A 13,173-nucleotide genomic window follows, 5' to 3' on the forward strand; every position below is an offset into this window, starting at 1 on the left:
CATAATGACCGCTCCCTGCCTAAAACGGGGGGCGCCCTTTGCGTGGACGCGCACAGCCCCTAGATCTGGAGTGGCTCCAACAGCATAGGCTTGGCTTTGCCTTCCCTCAGGTGGGATACCTGGAGGTCTCCGCCTACCTCAGTCAGTTGTCCAATCCCACCTGGGGGAAGCGTTGCCAAGGAGACCAGGCCAGGTAGGGGAGGGATTACCTGCCCACACAACAGAGGGAGGATCTTACCTGGGAATCCTCACTTGGCTCCAGAGCTTCTCCCACCCTACCCACCCTCAGTTAATGTCTTATTTTGCAGGTTAACTTTTCTTCACAGGTTTTGCAGGTTAACTTTTCTTCACAGGTATGCAGGCGCTGCTACGTTAAGGTTGCTGTTAAAGGGCCGGAAAGGAATTTCCCTGCATTGGCAGGTTTCGCCTTTCCCGTAGCAAAACGTCACAACTTTGGCATTATCAGGCCTTGGGCGGAATCCTTTAGTCCATCTTCCTCTTTGCCGCGGCGATACCAGGGTTCCCCGTTAAAGGGGTTTCTGAAGGGAGGCTTTGACCGTACGCCGAAAGGTCGTCATTGCTCTCCCCTGCGGCGGCGTAACGGGGGCGGCTATCTCTGCTTGAACATATGTTCTCCAGAGCCGGCCCATCCCCCCCCCCACTGGATAACCCTGATGCTCCCTAGGTCCCTGGCTGGGGACTGAGGAGGGAGAACGCCCAATGCCTGAGCCAAGGTCTACCCACATTTGAAATTTAATAAAGTTGTGGCCAATTTAATCCCATAGCATGTTGTCCTGAGTCGTTATTCCACATGACGGGGGGGACTGCGCGGGATCTGGGGACTCCGCCTGTCCGCGCAATGATGTCAGGTGATGCTTTGCCTTGAATCCCCAGCTGGAGGGACTTCGAAGTGCTATCAAACATCTGCAAAACTTTAGCACTACAAAGACATGCCTGTGAAAGTTTTGGGCTTGAACATTCCCCACTTAATTTGAGTGTGAGTGCAACCTGTGTGTACCTTGGAGCCTGTGAAATGATAACTTTTTTCTATATTTGTCAATTATATTCTGTTTTAATTCCTAGCTATGCTTTGTATATGTATTTTCTGCCTGGCTAGATTGTGTGATTTTATTTAGCAAATAGGTTTTACTTAGCAAATAGAATTGTTCAAGTTAAGAAAATTATGGAACAAATAATTAATATAGGTTAATAAATACACATGAGGATATTGTTGCTTTTTCCTCTGGGTATTTCAGTTAACAGATTTGGCTTTTATACACTGCATTTATCCACTCTCTCTAATATGAATTTGGCTGGTGTGTGCTGGCAGGACTGCAGCCAAAAGCAGAAAAATCCAGAAAGCCCTCCCTTGCCAAATACAACCTAAGGAGGAACTCCCTCCTAAACTGAGATCTGAGCATGCTATGTGGTCACAGTATACAGAACATGTGATCGGGGAAAGTATGAGGTGGATGGCTGGAACCCTGAGCTAGAGCGTTCCAATATACAGCATACTATTGCAAGTCCAATTTGTGTGGTTCTAATGACAAACTTTTGCCTTGTTTTTTTTTTTTTTTAAATATCATCCCACCTTTCTCCCAATGCAGGACCTAAGGCAGCTCACAGCATAAATGAAAACAGATACAACAACAAAAACACACACAATGAATTTATTATAAATAACCCTCTTAAAAACAGCACTGAAAACACTTTAAACCATTTAAAGGCACCAAAAAATGAAGATTCAGTAGAGGAAGACTTAAGTGAATGTAGAATAGATGCAGGAATGACCACAGAGCAAGGGGACTATAAAAAAGCAAGTTTAGTTAGAAGTTTAAGAGAAATTGAAAGACGATATTCTAGACAAAAGCAATGAAGAGTGATATTAGCATTAATATATTATACTAAGAAAGAAAGAAGCTAGATTCAAATTCTACAATATATTAGTCTGAGCCTCAGTACAAACAACTAAATACATCTGTGCTGCAATACTGGTTTGGATTTGACAATAGTCATAGTACGAGTTCATCACTGAAATCAAAGAAACTTAAGCTATGTTGCATAGAGTTCAACTATTCTAAATATGATTAAATATGGATCCAATAAATTCACTTGTAAACACCTGCAGTATCTGCCCCACTGATTATGCAGAATGGTATGCGTTATAAAAGCAAACTATAACTTAACCGTTTAAGCAAACCTTGACCTCTATATATTTTATATAAATAACATGACTGCACTCTAGCCTTAATTCTGTACACAGGATTAACCTTCTCAAACAATGTAACACAACAGAAGAAAGTCCTGGCTTAGAGTCTGATCCTCCAAATGCAATATCCATTAAAATAAAGAAACAAACCATAGAGGCAAACTGCTAACTGAGTAGAAGCTGTAACATCATATTTCTATGGTTCCAGATTACTTTTGTTCTTACCAAAATTTAATAATGTTCACATATGTGTATGTTTATACAGAATTATGTTTTGCTAATTCTTAATTATTTTAATTCCCCACCCTCCACAACAGAGGATTGTTATTTCCACTGTCTGGTGTTCGAAACACAGTAGTGACATAATGAAGGGGAGGGGTGTGAATGGGAAAGATATGCATGTCATAAGGAACAGAGATCAACAGTTACATAAACAGATTAATGTCCCTTTCAGGGACTATGGAACTCATGCTCCAGTCCATCTATTTCATCTCACCTCAGTGCAATGAACAACCACAGACTTTCTCTTTCCCATACTTAGCTAATTTGTAATTTAGTTACCAATTCAGCACTTAACATTATGGAATGCTTGTAGAAACGTTAACAAGAGGTATGGTACATAAACACGCAGCCTTATAAGCGCACATCAAATATGCCAGCCACTGTAACCCTATCCTCGGATTTTGGTCCCAGCTAACTGTCATTACTGTACACTTCAGTAAAATGATTGTATATAGAGTCCAAGCGTAAATATTTAGTGTTGGTAGTTACTATTTTTAGAACTTCTAATCCATGCTTCTCCTGCACCATCTGCCATATGTTGCCAAAATAATGATGCTGGGAGAGGTACTGTCTAAATAGTATAAATGTTATTTAACAATAAAAAAATATTATCTGCTTTTTGAAGAACTTGAAACTTCCATTGATTTCCCTTAGCACTCTTCCTTTTTGTTCAGCAGCTATAAAATCAAGGTGAAGGAATGCTGAATTAATTATATATCCTTGCTTACAAGCCATGTCCCTTGGCTGACAGGGAATAAGGGGATGTTGATTAGCTGACTGTTCAGTGGCCTTCAGGTTCCAGCAATCAATATGGTTCCTGTTCTGCTTTCTGGAAGCAGGAAGCCACTGCAAGCCTGACCTACTTAAGATCCTCTCAGGATCTTGAAAAAGGTCTGGAAGCGTGACATTTCCAGGTAAGAGCAACAACACTATCCTAGCCTGAAGTGAATGCAGATAAGGATTCAGGCCAATGAATGCCCCATTGGAAGATAAACAACTTTCCCCCTCATATGCTGCAACCTCTGCTATAGATATGTACTTTGCAAGACTGTAGCACACTGGGAGGAAGATCTGCACATGTACAGATCCCTGCTGTAGAATGTGGTTATTGTTAGCAGCAAATTCCATCACTATCCGTGCTCTCTCACATGTGCAGAACCATCTCATCTTGTACTACACATGTCATTCTTTTAATGAAATAAATACCTAGATATAGCAGCAATATGCAGTAACTGATGCGGCACTATTCTCTCAGTGAGAATATTCTTTCTAAGCAGTGTATGTTATACAGTACTGAGGAAGAACAATCAAGGGGCCAAGAGGCAACTGCTGATTTTATGTCTAAATATATTCATTTAAGCAGTGACCAGAGGTACTTCAAAGGTAAGAAAATATGTACTAGACACTAACAAGGAAAGGATAGACATAGCCACTGCCCTACTACACTACATATTGTGAAGATATGACAGATACTAGGCCAGGGTTGCTGGATTACTACAGAGTAAATGCCATACAAAAGGGGATATATGCATTAGCTCTGAAACAACTGAAAATAAAAATATGTATTGCATATTATGTGATATGGCATCGTCTTTGTGAAATACCACAAAGTGTTTTATTTTTGACAGCAGGCTGTGTGTGGACACGATTATATAATAGTGTGAGACTGAGTTTAAAATAGGTCATCATTACTTACTCTAGAATTGGGTCCCAAAATAGCTAACGAAAACAACATGCTACACAGATATCTTTATTTACTACAATTCTTAATTAGCAATATGCATTTAGAAGAACATTTTTGGTAACCTACTTGTACTTACCCAGGACACATTTTTACCCTTGGGTGTCTTTAGCATGGCAACATGCAGTGCTGAGATGGCCAACAACAGTCCCACCAGCATGTGAAATCTGATGGAGGGGTAATCCAAGTCTCTCTGTTACCCAAATGTATAAAGTCCCTTAGCCAAGATGATACAGGCGCAGTGAGTATCATGCAAGGAAACAATTAAAAAAGCCATTTTTCTCCTTAGTGTTTCATCCAGCCAGAAATAAAGAAAAAATGAGAAACGCTCACAGAAAGAAAAAAATCTGTACTTTCGCTATATACAAAAAGTTGACGAAATGGTCAAAAAATCTAAATCAAAAGCACGCAATATTGAAGTGCAGTTGTCCTCCTTTAGCTCTAAAAATGCTTCACCCGATTAATAAAAGCTTTGAGGCTAGAGCTTACCCGAGAATTAAGAAATAAATACTGAGACTGAGATCAAGTAGCCTTCAGAAGACCTTGAAGAGTTTGGTTTCCGGTAGCATTGATTAAGATTTGCTATGCTTGAATATTTCTGAACTCCAGGAATCTACTGACATATAAAAAGAATTAAGATCTCAGTTTCCATAAATAATGTATAGAAGCAGGTACACTGTATATACCTGTTGCTACCTTCTGCGCATTCTCCCTACCCAGCGGCTGCTGCTGCTGCTGATTCAGAGCCTCATAGTGCACCTGTTGTTGATGTATCTCCACTGTGAAAAGACTGGTAACCTAACAACCAATCAGCATTTGTTTAAAGAGAAGCCCTAGAAGGGAGAACAAAAACTGAAAGATCAGACTCCCTGCTTCTTTCCTTTTGTATCTCTGTCCTTCTGTCCCTTTACTTTTACCTCTTGTCAATCTAGATTACCAAAGCCGATCCAGGCTAAATTTTGCAACTATCAGTAGTGATTAGCGTGAGCTGATTGAAATCGGATTATACAAGAAGACCTCTGCCTTCTCACTCAGCAAACAGGCCAGTACCATTTGAAAACCATTTATGCTTCACCTCACAACATTACTGCATTTGGAACAATCCATTTTCAGAGTCATGGGCAAGCTAGATTTGTGGTTTCTTTTAAAGAGAAAGACAAAAATACATCTGAATTGTCTTCTAGTTGGAACACTTCAGCAGCTTCTGAAGATTTACAAGGAAGCATTGAAAATCAAAACACACTGCAGAATTTAAATGTTTTGCATTTTGTCACTAATATTCTAAGGGCTTTGAGTACATGATTTAAAGCATTATCTCCCTGAGAGATTGAAGTGATTATTTACTAGTTTGTAAATGATTAGGACTATATGCTTTAATATGTATTCTTTGAAAAAAATTACTCATTATTTAAAGGTTCCGAACGTTACATTACTAACCCAAATAAAATACACATTAACAACAATTTCAGTAACTTTGGATAAAACAGTTCTAATGTTGCAAAATTGTGAAAGTAATTCTAGTTTCTCATTTACTTCAACGGGAAGCAAGTAAACATGACTATAGAATGTAATGAAACAATGTGTGTGGTATAATATACTGTATATGTCATTTACCACAGCTGCATTTTTAATTGTGCACTTTTAATTGTACAATTTGTAAGCAGACCTATAGGGGGTTATTTCTAGGACATTGCCCTAAATTGTCACCTGTACAATTTCCCCAAATTTCAGCTTGGGTATGATTTTCCTTCTGGAAACAAACAAACAAACCAAAAAAAAAAAAAAAACACCATGTGTGACAAAGTATCCCAGGAATGCATTGGATTTTGCCATTAGGGTATGTTTATTACCCCAGCCAATGGTTTTATGAGTCAATAGTACCCCACACTCATTCAAACCCTTTTGCAAATTGAATTTTTGCCGAGTGTCACAAAAACTTCACTGTGGCCCAGCAAAACCATGGTTTGTTTGCGTGTTGTTTTTTGCTTTTTGCATTGTAGCTATTTCCACACTGAGCAGTACTTGTTATTTCTGCTTTGGGGATCATTTTGACCCCAGTTGGAACCACATATGTTTCCATATGATACACCCCCCATTTCAGAAGGTAGCAAGACTTAATGACAATTCTCAATCTCTGTTTACAGGAAGGTAACTACAAAATTGTTGTTGATGTTTGCTCTCAGGCATCTTTATAACCTCAACAATTTAAAACCTAGGCCAGAGAGCAGCTAAGAAACCAATGCCACACCTTAATGGTTCTGGACAAAACATTACATTAGATAGCTAATTTTCTGATTAACTGGTTAAAAAAAAAAGTTATGTAAAAAGTGACTGGCTTGCAAAAAAAAATAATAATAATAAAAAATAGTTCCTAACCACTACATGCATGTGTCAGGATCATAAAAACCTGCAGATTTCACTCTGTGCAGAGAAAATGCAATATATAAAATAAGATCATTGTTAGAAAACAAAGACGACACAGGTGTGCAAAAGAGTCCTAGTAATCCTGAATAACAAGCCAAGGTGATTGCTTGGGAGGGGTCTGAGGTACCTATGAGGCAAGGTGGGCTTTTACAATATGAGCACAAGTCAAAGCTGAGACCCTTGAATAACTTCACGTGACTCAGCAATTCAGACATTCTAAAAAGTTGAGGACAAGTATCTGTGAAAAACTATGTGTCTACGTTTTACTGTCAATATCAGGATGTGGTGGGTGGAAGGTGAGGAAAAAGCTTTGCAAAATCCAAACTTTAGTATCTAGGTTAAGGGAAACCATTGACTTGGGTTCCATAACATAAGGTGTTATTGAAGAAAATGTATATTTATATATGTAAGAAAATATACACAAAGAAACTCCGGGAGTGGGGAGGAAGACTGACAGCTCCAGCTTGTAATCAAAGGGAATGATTTTAGCAGCACTGTCCAGTCCCAGGGCTTTGGGGGAGGAAGAAGAGACAGTTTTGCAAGAGCAAACCGAAGCTTAAGGAAGATGCCAGGATGGAGAGGGAATAGGTCAGCAGGAGACCTGTGCTGTGACTGACAGCTCAAACTTGTGCTCAGCAGAAGAGTTCCTGGGCCAATTTGTACGTGATTTGGCAAGTCTGCAGTTGTCAGAGCAACTGACCATAAGACACTAAGCGGGGTTAAGTGAATATTTTTCTTAGCTACTCCATAAGGAAGCTCTTACAAGAAAACCACTGCAGTTATTCTTCTGAAAAAGTTTTGTACAGCTGATGCCCTCAGATGGGGGAACCTTGCTTGCAAATTTCATTGAATGTCATCCTAAATAAGGTAGGAATTTTTATTCCTATTATTTTTATTAACAATTTAGTGGTATTAGCACAAAAGTTCCTAGACCCGTTTTGCCTATAATTTGGAAGGCTTTATGCACTCTGTAGGGGTATATATGCCTGCAGATTTCATCTACTTGTCAAAAGTGAGGAAAGTTATAGCCCCTTTTGATGTCCCAAGACTGAAGGGGAGGATGACAAAGCAGACTTGGATGGACAAATTGAATTGGGCATCCCACAAAGCACCCTGGACTGAGACAATCTATTTTACAAAACTGGTTCCAAACTGAGTCATGTGCTCATATTGTTAAAGAAAATACTGTTATTAAAAACAAGTGCAGGCAGCCTTTCTATTTAAGATTTTCGCTGTCCCACGCTGCGTACCTTATGCAGCCCTGTGTTTAGAGGGAGGCCAACATAAGCTAGAGACAGTTGCCTGGACGAGTTTTCTTTTATACTGGCTAAACAATTGTTTTTCAGCAGACAAAGATACTTTACTTAGCGAAGTTCTGTCAGACTCCTTCCCTTCCCCAGGGCTACAACTGTTTTGCACAAAGATATGGCAACTCAGGCTTTCATAGGATCTCCTGGGTACTGCGGCTTTCCCAATCGCCAAGGCCATGTTAAAAACTAGGGTGTGGGACATAGATCGCCAGGAACTAATCTCAGCTGTGGAAAAAACACGTTCCCCTCTTTATTTTCAACTCTCTTGGGCACAGCAATTTAACCTTAATTATTTACTATTTTTGTTTAACCTGCAAGAAAGAAGGGCTTTTTCGCTGGTTAGGTTCAATTCTAATCCTTCTAACCTTCTTTGGGGTAGGTTTGCGGGTATGGCAAAAGGAGATAGGATCTGCCCATGCAATGCCCACCTGGTGGAAACTCTAGCTCACATGGTCCTTAAATGTAAAATGTATGATGATCTCCGCCAACAATTTCTAGACCATCTATGTATTCCAACATGGAAACCAGAGACAGAGGTTATACACTTCTTATTACAGGGGAGAGACCAGGAGCTCACCAAGACAGTAGCTAAGTTCCTCTGTTTGATTTTTTTGTTGCCAAAGTATGCTACAGGATCCTGCCCTTGCTGGAGACCCACAGAGATGAAATAGATTGCTTGCCTCTTCTTCCCTTTGACAAGTTACTGTACTGTTGAAATGGTGACGAGATCGCACTGGCCTATTTATTCTGAATGTTTGTATGTGATGCCAATAAAGGTTTGATGATGATTAAAAATCATCCAATGAACAGGCCATTGGGATCTGGATGAGAAATGTTCTAGTCAGAATTCTAAGACATCACTGTAAATCCCTTGAGTACTCATCCACAGATGTACTGCCTGCTCTCCTTGGAGTGTTATTTACCCACATTGAAACAAACAAACAAACAAACAAACAAACAAACAAACAAACCAGAAATTCTCTCAAACTTCCTTCCTCATAATCCAGAAGTGTCAGCACTTTTTGTTTTCAGAAAAGATTAAGACACTTTTAAGTCCTGTACTAAAAAAATGAAGGACAGTAATTCTTATTTCTTCAATTCATAATGATGCAGAAATCTCATACAATGGTTATTCTACATTAGAAGACTAAAGATGGCATAGTTAAGTGTTTCCCATCTGGGGGCCATATGGCCCCCCGGTGGGGTCTAGGATATTCCAGAGGGGGCACAGGTAAAAATTGTGTAAATGGGGGGCCACAGCATGAGGCTAGGGTCCATAGAGGGAAGTGAGAAGTGAAGGGGGGAAATCATTTTTTTAAAAAAATCCTGATTGGCTGGCTATCCACTTCGTCAATCACAAGCGGGTAAGGGGGCAGCCCACCAGGGCCTAGCGCTCCTTTTTGCCATGTATGTTTTCTTGGAGCAGTCCTGGTTTGTTTCCAGTGGAAGAGGGCAATTGCTCCTGTTTTGAACAGTAGAGCCCACAATCCAGAATTCCCAGGTCAGGTAAGTGCAGTAATGGGGTGGCAATGGGTTGTGCTGGGCGAGTCAGAGCTGCTTGTTGCTGCCTCCAGTGCTGGGCCGGTGGCAGCCTAGGCCTGACTTTGCAAGGTGCAGAGTGCAATACACCCCAGCACCTAGTGGATCAGGGCCTTTGGATATTGCAGTGTCGGCCCGGCTCTGCTAGGCGCAGGGTGAAATCTGACCCAGCGCCTAGCCGAGCAGGGTTTTCTGGTGCTGCTCACTTGCATCTAGTAAATAACTGTCTACTCAGAAGAAAGCCACATTGAGTTCAGTGGGCCTTACTCCAGGAAAGGGGGGGGGGGGTATAGTGTTTTATCTAGGCTGCCAGAGCTCCTCTGGATGACAATATCTTTTCGCACCAGGTCAATGAGGACCACTTGCTTTTTAAAATTCTCCCATATATACAAAACTTCCTGTGCACCTTTTGCTGGTTCAGATGGAACTTACATCATGGAAAGATGTTGAATTTAAACCAGAATCTTTTGATGGGGGAAATTATCTCAGGATTTGAATTTATGTGATAATGTGTTAACCAAGCAAAGAAGGAACAGGCCTACACAACTTCTGAACCACAAAACTGAATACAGATACTAGATCATTACTCATATAAGAAAATCCACCGGGGCAGGCCAGAATACATGATTGCTGGTTGCATTTTGAGACTTATCATTCACACATTTGCTCAGTGTGCTATTATGAAAAGTTTGGACTATATTTATATTATCCAGATACATTCATTGTGGGTTCCTTGTCCAATGTGGAAGTCTCAATGTGGAATTTTGAACAGCTTTCATACTCTTCTACTGGTAAAAATCAATACCAGTCTTCTTAATGCTGCTTAAATTATACAGTTTCATCAATATGAAAAAAGTATTAAATTAAGATAATGGTTTTGTTTGAAAAGTGCCCTAGAGTCTCTTTATAATATCCAAATGAACTCACTATTTGTTAGCTTTTGCTTCCAGCAGTTAAATTTTCTGCATGATTACCCATAAATAAAAAGGTAAAGGTAAAGGGACACCTGGCCATTAGGTCCAGTCTTGGCTGACTCTGGGGTTGCGGCACTCATCTCGCTGTATTGGCCGAGGGAGCCGGCATACAGCTTCCAGGTCATGTGGCCAGCATGACTAAGCCGCTTCTGGTGAACCAGAGCAGCGCACGGAAACACCGTTTACCTTCCCGCCGGCGCAGTACCTAGTTATCTACTTGCACTTTGACGTGCTTTCGAACTGCTAGGTTGTCAGGAGCAGGGGCCAAGCAACGGGAGCTCACCCCGTCGTGGGGATTCGAACCGCCGACCTTCTGATCGGCAAGTCCTAGGCTCTGTGGTTTACTTTTGCAGCCTTACTTTTTAGGGTGGGGGTGGGAGGAATCCTTAGTATTGAGGTGTTATACTTCTCATCCCTATTTGTATTCATATTGTCCAGTGGGCAGTGGGCTTTTAAAGAGTCTATGGATTGTGACAATAAGTTTATATTTGCTTTCTCTTCTAGTTTTTGATTACGCACATATGTCCTTTAATTGCAACCTTATACATTAACAATCAGAACACAAATCAATTACCCAGCTTTGAACAATGATACTGGACTATTATGGGACATAAAAACATAGGCAGAAGTAACTTGCATACAGGAAAGCTGTGCGTTCGACTCTACAATTCAGTTTAGCTGGGTTTACATAAGGAATTCAACTCATCAAATTCACAGAAGTAAAAAAGAACAATACAAAATACACAGAAAGAATATAATCACCAAAGTAGTATTTTGGCAAGCACAACATCTTAATGTAATAGTACAAGGAGTGCCATATACCCAGATGATCAAGGCACAATGGAGCACTGTTTTAACACTGAGTCAGAAGAAAGAATTGTGTATCATCAATTTCATAGCTGCCAGTACCCTTGAGTTTCCTTGAATATCTCCAGTCCAAAATTGGATTAAGGCTGATACGACTCACCTTCATTCAATATATAACCCAGTATCTTTTTCAAGCCTCCCAAAAAGCAGACATTAAACTTGATCTGGGTTTCTAAATAATGTTATAGTAGTTTGTAAAATATGATAGAAAGGGGGCAATTCCTATCAGGATTCCGTCTCACTTTCTGTCCACCAGGTACTCCGTCAAGTGTATATACTTGGTGATGCGTGCCTGGGGCAAGATAAAGATTTATTGCATACCATTTACTCCCCAGAATGGTGATCCTGAGAGACTCTCAACATCTGTACCAATGTCCCCTTGTCTGATGCATCTCAAGGCCTTATAGCACCAGGAAGAATCCTAACTTTTCTACCACTTTTGCATCAGCCAGCAGTTGTTTGCAGTATTGAGGGGCCTTTTACAGCTGAGTCCAGAGAGAGAGAGAGAGAGAAAGAGAGAGAGAGAGAGAGAGAGAGAGAGAGAGAGAGAGAGAGAGGAGTATTCAGAAACTTATTACAATCAATTTCTGAAACACTTTGGTGACAAAAACATTTGTATCCGTTCCAATCTGGACTCCCGTGTACAACAACTTGGGAGCTTCTATCATGTACCCTCAACTCAGGTTTCTATGAATACCCTTCAGGTTGTTGAAGAAAGGGGATCACATACACACTCAACTCTTGCCATCCTGGCTGCTTAAAAAGGTCAGGTCAGGGTTATCTAGCTGGACAATAGAATATTAATGCCTCTTTGAAAGCAGGTCTTGTTCTAAAGGAAACCTTAGTGTAATCTTTTCTTTAAAAAATAGCTACACAACCATCTGATTTAAATAACCACCGCCTCATTTCTAACATTCCATTCCTAGGACACTGACTTGTTACGGCAATCTAGTTAGAAATTTTATTTGATGAAACTAATCGTTGATCTCTTTCAGACTGGTTTTCAACATGTCTCTGGAACAGAAACTGTTTGCTGACCTCTGGAGCATCCATCAGGAGACACATAGGGGGATGGACTGCAAGAAGATCAAACCTATCCATTCTTAAGGAAATCAGCCCTGAGTGCTCACTGGAAGGACAGATCCTGAAGCTGAGACTCCAATACTTTGGCCACCTCATGAGAAGAGAAGACTCCCTGGAAAAAACCCTGATGTTGGGAAAGATGGAGGGCACAAGGAGAAGGGGACGACAGAGGACGAGATGGTTGGACAGTGTTCTCGAAGCTACCAGCATGAGTTTGACCAAACTGCGGGAGGCAGTGGAAGACAGGAGTGCCTGGCGTGCTCTGGTCCATGGGGTCACGAAGAGTCGGACACGACTAAACGACTAAACAACAACAAAGTTAGAAGAGAACCCGAGATTCAGTCCAACCCACTGCAATGTAGGAATCTCAAGAAAAGCATCCATGACAGATGGCCATCCAATTTCTGCTTTAAAACCTCCAAGGAAGAAGAGTCCACCATATTTTGAGGATGTGCATTCCACTGTCAAACATCTCTTCCTGTCAAAAAGTTTTTCATGATGCTTAGTCAGAATCTCCTCTCTCGTAACTTGAAGCCATTGGTTAAGGTCCTACCCTCCGAAGCAGGAGAAAACAAGCTTGTTCCATCTTCCATGTGACAACACTTTAGATATTTGAAGATGGCTTTCATATCTCCTCTCAATCTTCTTCTTTCCAGGAGGAACTCAATACTCCAGGTGCGGTCTGTTCCAAGGCAGAATAGAGGGGTACTTTGACTAGACTGTTGATGTAGCCTAGAGCAGCAT

General features: G+C 40.8%; 1 protein-coding gene across 6 annotated transcripts in view; it reads right to left on the bottom strand.

Annotated features, from left to right (window-relative positions):
- The window catches only part of CACNB2 (calcium voltage-gated channel auxiliary subunit beta 2), a 126,952-nt gene that overhangs the window by 79,460 nt on the left and 34,319 nt on the right, over positions 1-13,173 (bottom strand). The window contains exon 1 of one of the 6 annotated variants that reach the window (XM_079948307.1): positions 4,312-4,362. The exons of the other annotated variants lie outside the window; for them this stretch is intronic. Coding sequence (XP_079804433.1) covers positions 4,312-4,347 — 36 coding nt within the window. The 5' untranslated portion in view covers positions 4,348-4,362. Of the gene's footprint in view, positions 1-4,311; positions 4,363-13,173 lie in introns of those variants that run through there. 6 annotated transcript variants of the gene reach the window in all.

The sequence above is a fragment of the Podarcis cretensis genome (assembly GCF_951804945.1).
Source record: "Podarcis cretensis genome assembly, chromosome: 12".
NCBI lineage: Eukaryota > Metazoa > Chordata > Lepidosauria > Squamata > Lacertidae > Podarcis > Podarcis cretensis.